This window comes from Dipodomys merriami, unplaced genomic scaffold (assembly GCF_024711535.1).
Source record: "Dipodomys merriami isolate MVZ:Mamm:240054 unplaced genomic scaffold, mDipMer1.0.p SCAF_10, whole genome shotgun sequence".
NCBI lineage: Eukaryota > Metazoa > Chordata > Mammalia > Rodentia > Heteromyidae > Dipodomys > Dipodomys merriami.
The window spans coordinates 5775632-5795178 of NW_027202271.1; the positions used below are offsets into that span (position 1 = coordinate 5775632).

At 39.1% G+C, this 19547-nt stretch overlaps 1 protein-coding gene across 1 annotated transcript in view; it reads left to right on the forward strand.

Annotated features, from left to right (window-relative positions):
* The first annotated feature begins 683 nt into the window (after window positions 1-683).
* The window catches only part of Redic1 (regulator of DNA class I crossover intermediates 1), an 84487-nt gene continuing 65623 nt past the window's right edge, over window positions 684-19547 (forward strand). Inside the window, exon 1 of the mRNA XM_070038831.1 lies at window positions 684-815. Coding sequence (XP_069894932.1) covers window positions 793-815 — 23 coding nt within the window. The 5' untranslated portion in view covers window positions 684-792. The remainder of the gene's footprint in view (window positions 816-19547) is intronic.

The following is a 19547-nucleotide window of genomic DNA, read 5'->3' on the forward strand; positions in this document are numbered from 1 at the left end:
GAGCCACTGACACCAGGCTCTTTGAGGTTTTTTTTTTTTTTACTCAAGGCTAGCATTCTAGTATGAGCCACTCTTCCACTTGTGGCTTTTTGGTGATTACTTGGAAATAAGAGTCTCATAGACTTTCCTTGCCCTGTCTTGCAATCCTCAGATCTCAGCCTCCTGAGTAACTGATTACTGGCGCTGGAGAATACTTATTCTTCACTTTTGTGCATTTATTTTGAACAAGTGGTTGTAAGTCAGTTTGTAAGATACATGCTTTTTGACCAAAAGAAAACCAAAATACAGAAATAAGCCGTAAAATCCAATTTTTGCTTCAAGGACTTTTTCTGGTAAGTTTACAATGTTAGGACTGTCACAGCTAAAGGAAGATTTTACCTTTTTTTAAAAAAAAAACAAACAAATTAGGGTTTAACTTCAAGGCTTCTGGCCTACTTGAACCACACCTCCTGACCTGTGTTTGCTAGTCATTTTGAGATGAAGCCTTCTGAACTTTTCTGCCTGGGCTGGCTTTGAACTTCTTTTTCCCAGGTCTCTGGGTCTCCACCGCACAGCTTCCCCACAGGGCTCCCAGAGGCCCTAGCTAAACGAGGCTGCTGGCCGGAAGCGCACTCCTGGCCGGAAGTGCAGGCCCAACGCTGTCTAGAAGCGGGCCTCAGGACCTGAACCGGAAGGAGTGTCTGCCCGCAGGGAACGACGAGAGGGGAGGTGTCAGGCTTGGCCCAGGCCGGAGGTCCTCAGCGTCCCAAGGCCCGGTGGTCTGAGTGGCTTCCGTCAGGAAGGTCTGGAGAGATGAACTGGGTCGGGGGCTCCCGGTAAGCGGCCTCTAGAACTTCAGACTGTAGCTCGCGGTTCCTGATGCCGCCATTCCCCGAGGGAAGTGGCGGCCTCCGCGGGGAGGAGTGGGCCTTCCGGTTGTGATTTAGGGAGGAGGAAAACAGTTGATTCCCCAGAAGAGAGATAACTTGGCTTCTGTAAGCCATTTTTCCTTATGCTTCACCTTTGGGGTCCACTGTGGGTGAGCTTCCAGGTCCCTGCTTTAACGAGGCCTGGAGCCCTGAGCCGGCCCGGCCCATTGCTCCCAGTGCGCCTGTGCCACATCTGCGCCACACTGGAGCCTGGCCTACTGCGTCTAATGCGCCTGCGCACACGGGAGTGGGGAGGCCAGGGCTTGCTGGTATTTGGAAAATGTCACACTGCAGCCAGCTCCCACGGCATGGTATTTGTGTCATCACGTTTCCACTTTGTCATTTTTTTTTTTTTTGTAAATTTTTGTTTTGTGCTGGCTTTGAGGCTTGAACTCAGTTTTTACACTGAAGGCAGAAGGTCTACCACTTGACCCATACCTCCACTTCTACCTTTTTGCTGGTTAGTTGGAGGTAAGAGTCTTCACAGACTGTCTTACCCAGGCTGGCTTCGAACTTTGATCCTCAGATCTCTTCCAGGAATCCTGAGTAGGTAAGATTATACATATAAGGCACCAGTGTCCAGCTTATTTATTTATTTATTTATTTTTAGTTTTTTGGTTTTTTTGGTTATGGGGCCTGAACTATGGGCCTGGGCACTGTCCCTCAGCTCTTCAGCTCAAAGTGAGCACTCTACCACTTGAGCCACAGCGCCATTTCCTATTTTTTTTTTTAAAGGGAAGTGCAGTTAGTAATTTTATTTGGAGAACTTGGAAGATAATTCAGAATTCTGTATTCAGGATTAATTACAAGAAGGGATGGAAGATTGATAGCTTGCTTTCATAAAACCTGCTCGTTGTTGCTCTTGAATTCTATTAGGGTGGAAATCATGTAGGTTTTTAATTTCATTTGATTATTTTTCCTCATTGGGAAAACAAAATCCATTTGAAGAGTTTTTGGTTGAAATACAAAGTTATACATAGGGTTTTTTTGTTTGTTCATTTACTTTTTTCACAACTGTACCCATGACAGTAGTGATGTGGTTAGAATATGAAAATTTAAAGAATTTATATGGCAGTTGCTGGTAACCTTAATTACTCAGGCAGGTGAGATTGAAGTTTGAAGCCATCCCAGGTAGACAAATCCAAGATTATTCAATTAACCAGCAAAACACTTGAAAGTGAAGGTGTAGCTCTAGTGGTATAGCACCAGTTATGAGACCCAGCCCTGTGTTTATGCCCAAGTACCAGAAAAAAGAGAATTTATGAAAAATGATTTTTCATGTTCACTGCTTGTGTGTGTGTGTGTGTGTGTGTGTGTGTGTGTGTGTGTGTGTGTGAGAGAGAGAGAGAGAGAGAGAGAGAGAGAGAGGTGAGATAGTTTGTGTGACTAAGATTCCTACTTGCTAGGTATTCCCTACTTCATGCCTCTAGCCCTCTTTTAGTTTTTTTTTTTTTTTTTTAAATATAAGGTCTTCAATTTTTTGCCCACGGCCCTCCGACTGCAATTCTTCCTCTTATGGCCTTGTACATAGCTGGGATTATGGCTCTGAACCACTACACCTGACTTTTTTTGTTGAGGTGGGGGGGGGTCTTTTTTTTTTTTTTTTTTGGCCAGTCCTGGGGTTTGAACTCAGAGCCTGGGTCCTGTCCCTGAATGTCTTTCGCTCAAGGCGAGCACTCTACCACTTGAGCCACACTCCACTTCTGCTTTTTTCTGTTATTAATTGGAAATGAGGCTCATGGGTTCCTGCCGGGGCTGATCTCACCTTCCTGAGTAGCTAAGTTTACGGCTATGAGCCACCAGTGCCCAGCTGGTCTTGTTGGTTTTTAGCTTGAGCTGGCTTCAGAGTTCTTCAGATATTTACACTTTTTTAGAAGCTAGGATTATAGGTGAGAGCCACCATGCCTTCACCTTTATTTGATACAAGACAAGTTTTCTAACTATTATGAGTTAGCATGAACATTTCTTCTGTTGAATATATTAGTGTATTTTAGAAATTTGCTGAATTTATTGTGGCTAGTGTTGTAACAGCACACTTGAACTTGGGAGAAAAACTAAAATTTAATAAGCATCAGCCATATTTGATCCATGATTATAATATGATGCTTGTGTGTTTGTTTTTGGTTTTGGTAATTTTTTTAACAGGTACTGGAACATGAACTTAGGGCCTGGCACTTGCTATAAGGCACTCTATCACTTGAGCTATGTTTCAGATAGAGTCTTGAGTTTTATGCCTAGGGCTGGCTGATGATACTATTACTTACCACTTCTTGTATAACTGGGACTGGCAAGAACATGTCATAAGCTTGTTAGTTGTGATGTTTTCATAACTTTTTGTTAAGGCTGGTATCAAACTGGGATTTTTCCCTAGCCCCTCCTCCCTTGTAGTGGAGATTATCAGTGTGAGTCATTGTGCCTGGCCTGCATTTAACATTCTTGATTGTGAATATTAAATACCATTTTTTGAAATAAATTACAAAGACTTCCATATTATTATTATTGTTGCTGTTATTTTTGTCAGTTGTGGGGCTTGAACTCTGGGCTTGGGCGCTATCCCTCAGCTCTTCAGCTCCAGGCAAGCGCTCTACCACTTGAGCCACAGTACCACTTCTGGTTTCTAGTGCTTTATTGGAGATAAGAGTCTCCTGGACTTTCTTGCCAGGGCTGGCTTTGAACCGTGATCCTTAGATCTCAGCCTCCTGAGTAGCTAGGATTACAGGTGTGAGACACCAGTGCCTGGCCATGAGAGACTCTTATCTCCAATTAACCACCAGAAAACTCGTAGTGGTGCTGTGGCTCAAGTGGTAGAGTGGTGGTCTTCAGCTGAAGAGCTGAAGGACAGCACTCATGCCCAGAGTTCAGTCCCCATGAATGACAAAAAAAAAAAGAAGAGGAAAAAGAAAAAGTCCCTTTCTTGACAAAGTCCTTTGTCATTTTCACCAATTATAAACCTTTTACTCATCTGAAAATCATTGACCTAGAATTCTCTTTTTTGGTTTTATATGTGGAAGTCACTACTGAAGCCTGTATTTCCTAATGTGATCGAGGTGCAAATTTAAGAAAGGAAAAATGTGTTGGTTGTTTTTACTTGCAAGTGATTCATTTTCTTTATTAATCACCAAATTCATTGATAAGCATCAAAGTGGAAGCAAGAAGGGATAAAAGATTTTGTGCTGCAAAATTCTATTTAGAATCAGATTGACTGTAGCTCTAGAAATATACCACTGTACATACAGTATAAGGCCTTTGTTAAATGAAAGAAATTATGCTTATAATTGTGACTCAAGAATTTGCTGAGTGTTCTATAAAGACACAGGTGAGGTTCTGTTGTAATAGAGTTGGGAAAGAAGCTATCATTTGTAAATACAGGCCTAGATCTAACCAAATAATGAAGTACTATGCTTCAGGAAGAAAGTACAAAATAACTGAAATCTAGTTATTTTTGCAAGAGCTTTAGAGTTTATTGAGAGAGAAAATGTGCCACTAAGTTTGACAATGTTTTAGGAATAGCAACCCAAATATATGATATAAGAATAAGTAATATGAATAATGCTAGAACATAGTATAATTTTAGCAAATAAAACCTTAAGACAAAGGAAGGTTTAGATGGAGAAAAACAAGGAAGCATTGTGTAATTGAAAATAAGATTATACACATCTGCTTGATAGTGTGAAAGCCAGAGAACTATTCAAGGGCAAAAGTAGCACAAGGAAAGAAGATTGTGGGGTGGGTGAGAGGGGGGGAGATGGGAAGTGATAGGAAGGGGAAACAAAGGAGGCAACAATGCTTGATAAGAAATGTACTCATTATCTTGCCCATGTAATTGTAACTCCTCTGTACAGTATTTTCACAATTTAAAAAAAAGTCATGTTTTCTGACTATTGGTTTACAATGTTAGTGGTATAGGTTGGTATATAGCTAGCTAATAGAGATCCCAAGATAAACATATCAGTTAGGATTCTCTTAGAATAGAAAACAAATTAATACTATTTTTTCCTGTTTTCTATTTTGACTATATATCTTCCAAATCTAATCAATGTAAGCTCGGACTCACTTTCTGTAGGGATCAAGGCTGTGCCTAGTGGGTTGATTATTCAAACTCTGTATAGGGCTCTGCAGGTTGTGGGTGAGGCCTCTTTATGATACAAAGTCAAATAAAAAGCTTGGCAGGGGCACATTTAGATGTGGATACTGAAGCTGAAGCTTAATTAATTCTAGAGTAAATTGGCAATGTGGTTAATACTTAAATGTACAGTAAACACTATCCCAGACATCTCTTGATTGTGAGACCCAAGGCTTAGGTATATGGCCGAAGAATACATTGGAGAATTTGTTTTTAATTTTTTTTTTTGGGGGGGGGTCTGGTCGTGGGGCCTGAGCTCTGGCCTGGGCGCTGTCCCTCAACTCTTCAGCTCAAGCAAGGCTAGCACTCTACCACTTGAGCCACAGCACCACTTCCGGCTTTTTTCTTTTTGCTTGTGTGGTGCTGAGGAATCAAATCCAGGGCCTCAGTCATGCAAAGCAAGCGCTCTACCACTGAGTTAACTTCCCAGCCCCTATCTTTAATTTTTTTGTTTTGTGCCAGTACTGGGGCTTGAACTCAGGGCCTGGTTGCTGTCCCTTAGCCTTTTCCCTCAAGACTGACATGTTACCACCGAAGCCATAGCTCTGCTTGTAGCTTTTTGGTGGGTAATTGTAGAGAAGAGTTTCACAGACTCTACCTGTATTGGCTTCCAATTTCAATCCTCAGATTTCATCCTCCTAAGTGGCTAACTTCCAATTTCAATCCTCAGATTTCATCCTCCTAAGTGGCTAATAATACAGGCATAAGCCACTGGTCCCAGCGTGAATTTTTGTTTTTAAACTATTTACTATTGATAGCTTCATTAAAATGACCCCAGATAAACTCAGTGAACAGCTCTCATTTACAATCTCTTCCATGGTTCTTTTTTTGAGCCATATGTACAAGGAAGAGTTCTCATTTCAAGATGTGTGTACATCTGATAATGATCCAGCTGTCCTGCTGACATTTCTAGAAGGAAAGTCGTTGTGAGAACCTTTTGAAGATGGCGTGAGGGCATTTGTCAGCAAATGAAAGAGTGCTGGGACATGCACAGCTCAGGGCAACTGATTTGCTACACAGGCAGGAGAAGTATTTATTGACTATGCTGTTTGGTGTGCCAGTCTAGTTATCCCATTGCCTGCTGGGGGCTCAGACAGCTATATAGATTCTTTACCTGATATAGAGTCAGTAGGAAATAGGAATTTTAGGAGACAATGAAAAATTTGCAAAAAAACCTATCAGATAACATAGTGATCCTATCAGATAACATAAAAATTAGTAGCAATATTGTTGCCACAGTGTTTTTTATTTTATTTTTGTTTGTTTTGTTGGTCATGGGGCTTGAACTCTGGGCTTGGGTGCTGTCTGTCCCTCAGCTCTTCATCTCAAGGCAATGCTCTACCACTTGAGCCACAATGCTACTTCTGGTTTTCTGGTGGTTAATTGGAGGTAAGAGTTTCAGGGACTTTCCTGCCCAGGTTGACTTTGATCTGTGATCCTCAGATTTCAGCCTCCTGAGTAGCTGTGATTACAGGCATGAGCCACCGGCACCTGGCTAGAGTTCCGTATTATTAAACTGTGGGTGCTCTTGTTCTTGATACCTAACAATCTTCAGAACCTTCCTTTGTCTATGGTCTTGAATGAGTCCATGCACAGAGAGGAGGAAGTAAAATGGCAAAGGTTTATTGAAGCAAAAGATAAGCAGAGCTTATGCTAGACAGGAGGGTTCCAAGGGAGGGCACTGCCTGGGGTGGTTGTAAGAGATTAATAAGGAACTAATTAGAAGTTAATAAGAGGTTATTAGGTGAGAGCAATGTAACTGTCAAGATCATTGGACAATCTGAGGGATGTATCAATCCCAATTGGAAGCTCCTCTACGTGTGTCCTTTAGTCCCTCTGTTGGGTGCCCATTCCGCAGTACATGTCTGGGGTCCAATCATTATGCTGATCATTTGCAAGTCTTGCTGGAGTAATGGGACGTGATGTGATGACCAGGGATCATATGCACAACTATTCAGTCATGGTGATGTGATGTCTAGGGGCCTGCACACAGGACTCCTCAAGGCCATGGTGATGTGATGTCTAGCCCTACCCCATCTCCCATACAGGACTACTCAAGGCCACAGTGATGTTATTCCCTAGATGGCTGTTTTGTTTGTTTTCTTTGTATGAATACTCATGCTCCTGCATGTGTGTAGTATCACAAAGTCTTTTATCGTTTTTCTAGGGGGACTATTTTTGTTATGAGGGTTCACAAAGGCACAATACTAAAGAATGTGGAGTCTAGGATTGTGTTTCTCAAAATGAGCACCTGAGGTGTTAGGTAGCAGCCCTTTCCTTGCTCTCTCTCAGATTTTCCCTCCCCTCCCAACCCACAATTTGTATAGTTCATTTTCAACATAGTTACATTGAGTATTATTTTCTTTTGGCAGTATCAGGGTTTGAATTCAACCTTCCAGAGCATTCTTTTGGGAAGATTGTATAGGGGACGGGGATTGTACTGGTCCTGGGCCTCAAATTCAGGGATTGTGTACTGTCCCTGTGCTTTTCTCCTCTAGGCGAGTGTTTTACTACTTTAGCCACAGTTCCCTCCCTATTTTATGGTGGTTAATTGGAGATAAGAATCTTGTGGACTTTCCTGCCTGGGTTGGCTTTGAATTAAGATCATTAGATTTCAGTCTCCTTAATAGCTAGGGTTATAGGTGTGAGCCAACAGCACTGGTTCATTAAGTGTATCTTTACATGCCTATCTGTATTCAAAATGTTTAGGGTTGTACAAAGTTTAGAAGAAAAGAAATTTGTGGTTTTTTGTTTTTTTGGTGTTTTTTGCGGGGTCTGAATTCTGTGCCTGGGTGCTGTCCCTCAGCTCTTCAGCTCAAAGCTAGTGCCCTGCCACTTGAACCACAGAGCCACTTCCAGTTTTCTGCTAGTTTATTGGAGATAGTAGTGTAATGGACTTCCCTGCCTGGCCTGGCTTTGAACTGTGATCCACAGATCTCAGCCTCCTGTGTAGCTAGGATTATAGGTGAGAGCCAGGGTTGCCTGGCTTTATTTACTCTTTTGTTTTCTTTTTCTGGGAGGCCTAGGCGCTGTCCTCCAGCTCTTCAGCTGTAGACCAGCGCTCTACCACTTGAGCTTCAGCTCCACTTCTGGCTTTTCTGCTTATGTGGTGCTGAGGAATCGAACCCAGGGCCTCATGCATGCAAGGCAAGCATTCTGCTACTGAGTCACCTTCCCAGTGCCTTTATTTGCTGTTTAGTTAAAGGATTCTAACAAAATTAGCTGGTAGCTATGGAGAACGTAAGAATTAATTTTCTTTTTAAAATTGTTTTCTTTGCTGGTTTTAATGTAGTTTTTACACATCTTTCCAAGATATCCTAACATTTCAAGTCAATCTACAATGTCATTAAGGTTAAAATGATTTGGTCCTGTGAGGAGCTTATGGCTCACCTTTGTAATCCTAGTTGCTCAGAAGGCTGAGATTTTAGGATTGCAGTTCAAAGCCAGTGGAGCAGCAGTGTGTGAGGTCTTTTTTTTAAAAAAAATATTTTAAAGGTGATGTACAGAGGGGTTATAATTACATAAGTAAGTTAATGAATACATTTCTTTTTGAACTGTGTTACCCCAACCCTCCTTTTCTCCCATTTCCTCCCTCCTCTGCTCTCCTAGCCGCCAAGTGGTAAAGTTCATTTCCAACATAGTGTTACTGAGTATCATTGTTGGATTGGTTCAACCATTGTCCCACCTTCTCTGTGATTCCTCTTCACTACCCCAACTCAGATAAACTTATATACAAGATAAAGGGCACAGAAATAAAAAACAGGCACAACAGGAAATAAACCAAAAGGATTTTTAAAAAGAAAGAAAAAAAGAAATTACTGCAAGCAGTACAATTAACCCTTTTGCTTCCATTTCTTGGAGTCCATTTCACTAAGCATCATTTTATATGCTTATATCTATATTGCTACTGTGCAATTGTGATCCTCTGCTAAGAATATCCTACACCTAGTATAGTTATTTCAAATGAGAGAACCCATGGGGACAGTGCCCTAGTGCTGAGTTCAAGCCCCATGACTGACCAAAAACAAATGATCTTAAAGCCACAACTATTTAACCAGTACATGAACCTTGCTATTCAGTGGTACTGGTTTCATTTTTTTATCTCAAAGCTTTATCCTTTCTAATTTTTTTAAATTAAAAATTCCTGAGCTGGGCACAGGTGGCTCTTGCCTGTTATCCTAGCTGAGATTTGAGGATTGAGGTTCAAAGCCAGCCCAGGCAGGAAAATCCATGAAAGACTCTTTTCTTTTCTTTTTTTTTTTTTTGGTTGGTCATGGGGCTTGTACTCTGGGCCTGAGCACTGTCCCTTAGCTCTTCAGCTCAAGACTAGTGCTCTACCACTTGAGCTACCTTGCCACTTCTGTTTTTCTGGTGGTTTATTGGAGATAAGAGTTTCATGGACTTTCTTGTCCAGGCTGGCTTTGAATTGTGATCCTTAGATCTCAGCCTCCTGAGTAGCTAGGATTACAGGCATGAGCCACCAGTGCCTGGCCATGAGAGACTCCTATCTCCAATTAACCACCAGAAAACTCGTAGTGGTGCTGTGGCTCAAGTGGTAGAGTGGTGGTCTTCAGCTGAAGAGCTGAAAGACAGCACTTATGCCCAGAGTTCAATCCCCACGACTGACAAATAAAAAAGAAGAGGAAAAAAAGAAAAAGAAAAAGTCCCTTTCTTGACAAAGTCCTTTGTCATTTTCACCAATTATAAACCTTTTACTCATCTGGAAATCATTGACCTACATTTCTCTTTTTTGGTTTTATTTGTGGAAGTCACCACTGAAGCCTGTATTTCCTAATGTGATCGAGGTGCAAATTTAAGAAAGGAAAAATATATTTGTTGTTTTTACTTGCAAATGATTCATTTTCTTTATTAATCACCAAATTCATAGATAAGCATCAAAGTGGAAACAAGAAAGGATATAAAGACAAAACCAGATTTTGTGCTGCAAAATGCTATTTAGAATCAGATTGACTGTAGCTCTAGAAATATACCACTGTACATACAGTATAAGGCCTTTGTTAAATGAAAGAAATTATGCTTATAATTGTGACTCAAGAATTTGATGAGTGTTCTATAAAGACACAGGTGAGGTTCTGCTGTAATAGAGTTTGGAAAGAAGCTATCATTTGTAAATACAGGCCTAGATCTAACCAAATAATGAAGTACTATGCTTTAGGAAGAAAGTACAAAATAACTGAAATCTAGTTATTTTTGCAAGAGCTTTAGAGTTTATTGAGAGAGAAAATGTGCCACTAAGTTTGACAATGTTTTAGGAATAGTAACCCAAAAATATGATGTAAGAATAAGTAATATGAATAATGCTAGAACATAGTATAATTTTAGCAAATAAAACCTTAAGACAAAGGAAGGTTTAGATGGAGAAAAACAAGGAAGCATTGTGTAATTGAAGATAAGATTATACACATCTGCTTGATAGTGTGAAAGCCAGAGAACTATTCAAGGGCAAAAGTAGCACAAGGAAAGAAGATTGTGGGGTGGGGGAGGGAGGGGGAGATGGGAAGTGATAGGAAGGGGAAATAAAGGAGGAGGCAACAATGCTTGATAAGAAATGTACTTGTTATCTTGCCCATGTAATTGTAACTCCTCTGTACAGTATTTTCACAATTTAAAAACAAGTCATGTTTTATGACTATTGGTTTGCAATGTTAGTGGTATAGGTTGGTATATAATAGAGATTCCAAGATAATCATATCAGGATTCTCTTAGAATAGAAAATAAATTAATACTATTTTTTTCTGTTTTCTATTTTGACTATATATCCTCCAAATCTAACCAATGTAAGACCTGACTCACTTTCTGTAGGGATCAAGGCTGTGCCTAGTGGGTTGATTATTCAATTTCTGTATAGGGCTCTGCAGGTTGTGGGTGAGGCCTCTTTATGATACAAAGTCAAATACAAAGCTTGGAAGGGGCACATTTAGATGTGGATACTGAAGCTGAAGCTTAATTAATTCTAGAGTAAATTGGCAATTGAGTGGACAGTAAACACTATCCCAGGCATCTCTTGACTGAGAGTCAAGGCTTGTGTCTATGGCCATAGAATACATTTGAGCATTTGTCTTTAACTTTTTTGTTTTGTGCCAGTCCTAGGTGGGGCTTGAACTCAGGGCTTGGTTACTGTCCCTTAGCCTTTTCCCTCAAGACTGACATGTTACCATCGAAGCCATAGCTCTACTTGTAGCTTTTTGGTGGGTAATTGTAGAGAAGAGTTTCACAGACTCTGCCTGTATTGGCTTCCAATTTCAATCCTCAGATTTCATCCTCCTAAGTGGCTAATAATACAGGCATGAGCCACTGGTCCCAGCTTAAATTTTTTGTTTTTAAACTGTTTATTATTGATAGCTTCATTAAAATGACCCCGGATAAACTCAGTGAGCAGCTCTCATTTACAATCTCTTCCATGGTGTGTACATCTCTTCCAGATGTGTGTACATCTGATAATGATCCAGCTGTCCTGCTGACATTTCTAGAAGAAAAGTCGTTGTGAGGCCCTTTTGAAGATGGCATGAGGGCATTTGTTGGCAAATGAAAGTGTGCTAGGACATGCACAGCTCTGGGCAACTGATTTGCTACACAGGCAGGAGATGTATTTATTGATGACTATGCTGTTTGGTGTGCTAATCTAGTTATTCCATTGCCTGCTGCGGATGCAGACAGATATAGAGTCCATAGGAAATAGGAATTTTAGGAGACAGTGAAAAATTTGCTAAAAAAACCTATCAGATAACATAGTGATCCTATCAGATAACATAAAAATTAGTAGCAATATTGTTGCCACAGTGTTTTTTATTTTATTTTTGTTTGTTTTGTTGGTTATGGGGCTTGAACTCTGGGCATGGGGTGCTGTCCCTTAGCTCTTCAGCTGAAGGCAAGTGCTCTACCACTTCAGCCACAATGCTACTTATGGTTTTCCGGTGGTTAATTGGGTGTAAGAGTTTCAGGGACTTTCCTGCCCAGGCTAACTTTGATCTGTGATCCTCAGATCTCAGCCTCCTGATTAGCTAGGATTACAGGTATCAGCCACTGGTGCCTGGGTGCTACAGTGGTTTTGTTAACTGTATTTTCATATTGTTTGGGAATGCTTTTTTAATAAGGTAAAATTAATGCGCAGTGAAAATTGCTGATCGTGAAGGTGTACCTTAATGATAGAGTGCTTGCCTAAAATGTGCAAGTCCCTGATTTCAATCACCAGCATGAGGGAAAAATCTATTTCCTGACAAGGAAGTTGAGGGACCTGTAACTTAACAAGTTGGTCAATATTTATCAGCTCATCATTCACACAGTTATATCACTGACCTGGTGATAATCTGTTGAAAGTCTATCCCTAATCACTTTCAAATTCAGGAATTTTTTACTTTTTTTTTTTTTTTGGTAGGGCTGAGGATTGTATCTAGGGTCTTTTGTATGTTAGGCAAGCACTCTGGCACTGAATTGTATCTCCAGCTTAAACTGGAGATTATACCTAAAGACAAGTATTTGACAAATGTAACTGCAGAATGTATGTGTACTATGATTCTAAAGTAGGATTTTCATTTATATCAGATAATTTCTAAATTTTACTTATTTGGTATATTGTATATATTTAAAAAGGAAAGTAATCGGGTATATATTAACAGAACTTCATGAACAGTTAAATTATGCCAATTTTACAGCAGTGTAATAAGATGCTACAAGTTGAAAATAATCTAATTCCAGTAATTTAAAAAATATAATATGGAGTACTTACTTGGAAGCTCATTCTAAGGTGAAATACCTTACATGAATATAATTATGAATTCTACTGATAGTGTTAATCCAGTTACAAATTCTGTTAAGTTCAGTATTGATGATAAAATGATTTCTGCAATCATAGGAATAAAAATTTGATGGATCATAATCGCTATGGGAAAACAAGGTTCTTAGCAAATTGTGTGACCTGTAGCTGAGTGGTAGTTTGAATTGTTTTGAATTTACATAGCTGCATTCAAGGAAATTTGGTATTTTACCCAAAGGAAGTTGCACTTGTTAAATACCACAAATTATTTTATATATACGATTAATGTAATTGAAATACATGATTTTTGAGACAAAACTGATGTGATGTACACAAAGAAAACTTGGACATGTTGTTACCTTTCTCTCTCTTTGCTGTTTTTATTGAGAAGATTTCAGTTTTAAGTCTAAAGAATTACTTTATATAAGCCACTCTGTAGATCCTATGTTGTTACTGAAAATTGTTCTAAGAAATTTTCTAAATGTTGATGGCAATTTTCTAAAAACAAATTGAGATCTTTATGAAAAGTATTCCATAAATGCAGTGGTCAAAAAATCTTGGAGTGTTTTTAGTGTTTGGTGGTACTTGGATAATTTGCTAATCAGGCACACTACCATTTGAGCCAAGTCCTCAGCTCTCTGAAATGTATAAAATTATAATTACCAAAATAAAATTCTAAAGACCCTGTGTAAAATTTAATTTTGAAATTTTAATTTTTTATTTGATATTTAGATTCTATATTAGAATAAAGTGATTGGTACAAATAATTATTTTTGTTGTTGTTGGTCATGAGGCTTGAACTCTGGGTCTGGCCATTATCCCTTAGCTCTTCAGCTCAAGTCTAGCACTCTACCACTTGATCCAGAATACTACTTCTGGCAAGTTGATGCTTTTTGATCCATAACAATTTTTGGTATGGATTTTTTGAATATAATTTCATTGTTAAGGTGTTGTACCAGAGAGGTTGCCATTTCATAGCAAAAAATTTTAGTATGTGTATATGAACATATACATATATATATACATAATTTAGGTATATTTCATTATTTAACTTCCCTTTTACTGTCTAGCTTACTGACATCTTTTTTTTTCTTTTTTTTTGTACTGGGGTTGAAACTTGGGGCCTCTTACTAGCTAGGCAAATGGGTCTGTCTCAAGACAAGCATACTATTTGAATAATAAATGAAAACTGATGTATTAATTTCTATGTATATAACTAGCATTGAATACATGTTATTTTTAAGTGGTATTCAGTAATGTTCAGTTTAACTAGTTGGTTGAGTATAATAATGTTGGGGTTTGTTGAGTTTGGTCAGGAAGATTTTTAATTTAATATAATTTTTTTTTTTTTTGGTTAGTTGTGGGGCTTGAACTCTGGGCCTGGGCACTGTCCCTCAATCGTTCAGCTCAAGGCAAGTGCTCTACCCCTTGAGACACAGCGCCACTTCCAGTTTTCTGGTGGTTTATTAGAAATAAAAGTCTCATGGACTTTCTTGCCTGGGCTGGTTTTGAACTTTGATCCTTAGATCTCAGCCTCCTGAGTAGCTAGGATTACAGGCATGAACCACTGGTACCTGGCTGATTAAAACTTTTAAAAGAAAAAAATTAAAAATCTATTACCTTATTGCCTCCTCTTATTCTTTAAGTTTTTATATTTGTGTATGTTTTATTTCAAGAATTTAGGGTTTTATGTTTACAGTGTTGCTTATGAAAGTTGCAGTCTATCTCTGGCTATTTACAAGACTGCCAGAAATGTTTGTGTGAGAACTTACCAATAATTTAGTTGTATAATAAATTGCTAAATTATATCTAAGTACTAGTTTAATAAATTTGATGGAAATATGTTGTGTTCTAATTATATTTCTAAACTATAGAAACAACACCAAGGAAACTATGAATATACTAATTTTTTTTATAGATTTTATGATAGTGTGAATACCTTGAAATATACACGTCTACATTAGAATGTGGTTCACATCCTAAAATCTCTCTCAATGGGTATTTAGGTTGTTTGCATTTGTGATTCTAGTTTGTGTCTGTAGAATAGTGTTTTTGGTGAGAAAATACTGTAATTCAGTCTGAGAATTCAATTAAGCGTTGTATTCCAAGTATCACATAGCTTCCCACTTTATTGGCTTCATAATTTGCTCCTTCAATTTCTTTTTTTTTAAAACATTTTATTAGTGTAAGTTTTAAGGGGGTTTACTTTAAAAATTTAAATGTTTAAAACTTTTAAAATGTTTACAGTGCTTCTTATCAATCTCTTTCTTAAAACAATTCCAATAGATTTCATTGTTCTATTTTTTTTTTTGTTTTGTTTTTTTGGGTCCGGTCATGGGGCCTGAACTCTGGGCCTGAGCGCTGTCCCTCAGCTCTTCAGCTCAAGGCTAGCAGCGCTTCAGCTCAAGGCTAGCGCTCTACCACTTGAGCCACAGCACCACTTCCAGCTTTTTTCTTATGTGGTGCTGAGGTATCGAACCCAGGGCCTCATGCATGCAAGGCGAGCACTCTACCACTGAGCCACCTTCCCAGCCCTCTATTTTTGTACATAAATGTAAAGTGCCCTCTGTTCTTCCTCCCACTCACATGTCACTGCTACCTTCCCCTGAGCAGGATCTGTTTTACATTACTGTCATTCATTTTAAGTGTATATTTATTATTCAGGGAGTTTCCCTGTGGTATTTCACACATGCATATGTTGTCCTTTAATTAGATTAACCTCCTCTACTACTTTTTCTCTATTCCTCCACACCATTATTCAATAGATGATGTTAGTTTCACTATGCTATCTTAGTATACAAATGCAATGTATTTTGATATTATTTACCCTTTCTCATTTTCTTTTTCTCCCCCCAAATCTCAAACATTCCTGCTATTACAATTACATTTTTTCTTTCTATATGTGTACATACAGTCATGTGTGTACTTATATATATGTTTATCTTTTAGGTTTAGCTTCCACATATGAACTTTCGTCATTCTGAAATTGTCTTACCTGGCATGAATAATCTTCAGTTCTATCCATTTATTGGCCAACAGCATAACTTCTTTCTTCATTATGGCTAAAGAGTATTCCATTGTGTATATATACCACCTTATTTATCAGTAGTAGGGAATTTGGGTTGTTTTTATAACTTGGCTATTGTGAATAGGGCGATAATAAACATGCATGCAAGCACTTCTTTTATGTCCTGACTTAAGCAGCTTTTGGATATGTGCCCAACAGTATTATCGTTTAGTCATATTATAGTTCCAGGTTTTGTTGTTGCTGTTGTTGTTTGCCAGATTTCAGAGCCTGGGCACTGTCCTGGAGCTGTTTTTCCTCAAGGCTAGCACTCTGCCACTAGAGCCACAGGGCGTCACTTCTGACCTTTTCTGTTTATGTGGTACTGAGGAATCAAACCCAGGGCTACATGCATGGGAGGCAAGCACTCTACCACTAAGCCACATTCCCAGCCCCTCTATAGTTTTATTTTTTTGTGGAACTTCCATACTGTTTTCCACAGTGGTTATGCTAGTTTATATTCCCAACAACAGCATGAAAAGGGTAACTTCTTTTGTAATTCATGAACTTAAAAAATTTTTTTTTCTTGTGTTATAAAAGAAATGTTTGTTTTCTTATTTATTTACTTTTGAGGTGCCCTGTATTGCTCAGCCTTGCCTGGAACTTGTGATCCTCTTGTCTTAGCCTCCCAATTGCTGAAATAATAGCATGTGCTACCACACATGGCTCAAAAGAAGTGTACTTAAAAGCCATAGCTTCTAACTTATATCATTACTATGCTTTTTTTTTTTTTTGGTCGGTCATGGGCCTGAACTCTGGGTGGGGTGCTGTCCCTCAGCTCTTCAGCTCAAGGCTAGCACTCTACCACTTGAGCCACAGCACCACTTCCAGCTTTTTCTGCTTATGTGGTGCTGAGGAATCAAACCCAGGGCCTCATGCATGCAAAGCAAGCACTCTACCACTGAGCTACCTTCCCAGTCCATATCATTACTATTCTTAACACATCAAGGTGACCTGCTTTAGTTTTGTGGAAAGCCAATGTAAGTACTTTTTCTAGGTTAGCTACTGTCTTGAATCTTAATAAGCCCACTAGCTTGTAATGTTAGATTTTGATATTTCAGGCTAATGATGATTTCTCTAAATCACAAAGCATGAGATGTTTCAAATCATTAGTTATTGATCTTGATTGTATGTTTTCCAGTTTTAATTATACTTAAAGATTGATTGTAGGTTCTTAACATCCTAAAAGTTTCCTTTGTGTCTACTATGCTCTGAGGAAAATAAATGAATCAGGAAACTAAAAATGCAAAACCAAAGAAATAACAACAGCCAAAAAGCATTTAGTTCTTAATGAAGTTTCAATATCACTTTGTATACTTCATGCAAAATTATAAATTAGTGTTGTTTTAACATTTCTTTGACAACCTTACTGTGTTTGTGTGTTTTGGTCTGAAATTTAGGAGGAAAATTTCTTTAAACGTTTTTTAAATTGTTACTATAGAGGTGATGTACAGAGGAGTTACAGTTACATTAGTCTGATAAAAAGTACATTCCTTTGGAAAGACTTGGAAAAATTCTGTTAAGCAAAGTAAGTCAGATCCAAAGAAACATAGGCTGCATGATTTCCCTCATTTGTAATAACTAGAATATGTCTAGGATATTCTTAGCAGAGGATCACAGTGGCTCAATACCTATGTGGATAAGACCATATAAAATTATGCTTACTGAAAGGAACTCCAAAAATGGAAACAAGAGGATTTTTAGTGTACTGTTTGCAGTTATTTCATTTTTCTTTCTTTTATTTCCTTTGTTTGTTCCCTGTTGACACAGTTTTTGATTTCCATACCCTTTGACTTATATATAAATTTATCTCAGTTGGGGAAAGGAAGGGGAATCACATAAATGGTGGGACTAAGGGTGAACTATGCAACAGTGATAATAGACACTATATTGGAAATGAAATTTACAATTTGTTGGGGGATGGGGAGGGGAAAGTGGAAGAAAATGAGAGAGGGGGTAACACTGTTCCAAAAGAAATGTACTCAAGAGAGTTCCGGGAAGATGGCGGAAGAGAAGATGGAATCTGAACAAGGTCTCGCATAGAAAGCAGTTTTAGAGTTCCAGTGAACAGATCTAAGCCAGAGAATAACACCAAGTGTGCCATCACAGGACAGAGAGATAGACAAGAGAGGGGAAGCCAAGGCAAGGAGACACATCTGAGCGCCTGCCAGCAGCCGCCACGGCGGCAGGGTCGTGGCGCCTACCGAAGCCGAGGCCATACCTGAGCCACAGAGAGTCCGGGACGAAGGAGCCAGATGCAGCGGGCGAGCAGATTCTACTCAACACCAGCAAGAACCGACAAGGAGCGGACATCTTCATCCTGCAGTTTGCAGACCAGAGACGACCCAGGATCCAAGACTCAGCGTGAGTAGAAGCCTGACGTCCTCACTCCTTCTCAGGGAGCAGAGGAGGGAAGGCCACCTCTTCCCTCCCCTCCCACCCCCCCCCCCCCAGCACCGGTGATCTCCATCTTGGATACCGACAAAGCTCGGAGGAGCTGCCAGCTCCAGCTCAGGCCTTGGAATAAAACGAGTCATTTAGCAGGTCACAAGAACTTAACAGTGAAGTGACCTGCCAGACTCAGCTCCATCCAGGGAAAAGTCACCCAGCTCAGGCACCAGCCATTGGAGTGGCTTTCCTCACTGGGTAACCAGAGCCAGAGGCTGCCCCTCCCTCTAGCAGCCTCCACAATCAATTGAAAAACAGAAACCCTGAGAATGGCTCCAGGCTGGGCTATGTGAGGTTTTCACTAAATAGCCCCAGGGAAAAGCTACTGTTTGTTGAAAGGCCTCAATTCTACCCAGAACCTAGCCTCATCACTGCATCCCCCTCTTTTGTGATTCTCAAAGCAGATCACCCTCCCATTAAACTAACCTGGGAGGGGGATCTCAAAATCTTGGGTAAAGCACAGCATTTTTCTGCCTGTTCGAACAAACTGACTTAAGAAACCAGTCAAGCCACAGGACCTCAAGCTGACCAGAGACTCCAACAAGAGACTGGTTAGAGACAAAAGGGAGATACAGGATTCTTCCCACCCCCCCCCCCAAAAAAAAAATCAAAGAACTTTTTTTTTCTTTTTTCTTCTTCTCCTTTTCTTTTTTCTTTTTTCTTTTTTGGTACCTTATATATATCAATTTTTTTCCTTTTCTAAAACTTTTATTAATCTTTAATATTTGCCTTTTTTGAAAAAAATTGTTTTCCAGTAACTTTTTTTTCCTCTTATAATTTTTATTTTAGGAATACGTGAATGTGCGTTTTCCTTTCTTTTCTTGTCTTCTTTCTCTTTTTCTTTCTTTCTTAATTATCTTTTTGTTTTTTGTCTAGCTCTACTGAACTTCTGATCTTTTTTTCTCCCTTTCTTATCCTTTTCACGTTTTCCTCTCTTTTGTTCTTCTTTATGTGACTTAACTCTTGTCCTGCACATCCTCAGATAAACCCGTAGTTAACTAGTAGACCCTATCCCCCATTGTGTATATAGACCCATTTCTTTGATGAATATTGATGCAAAACTTCTCAACAAAATTTTGGCCAATCGACTTCAACAATTCATCCAAAAAATCATACATCACGATCAAACAGGATTCATTTCAGGGATGCAAAGCTGGTTCAATATACGCAAATCAATTAATATTATTCATCACATCAAGAGGAGCAAGAATAAGAACCACATGGTTATCT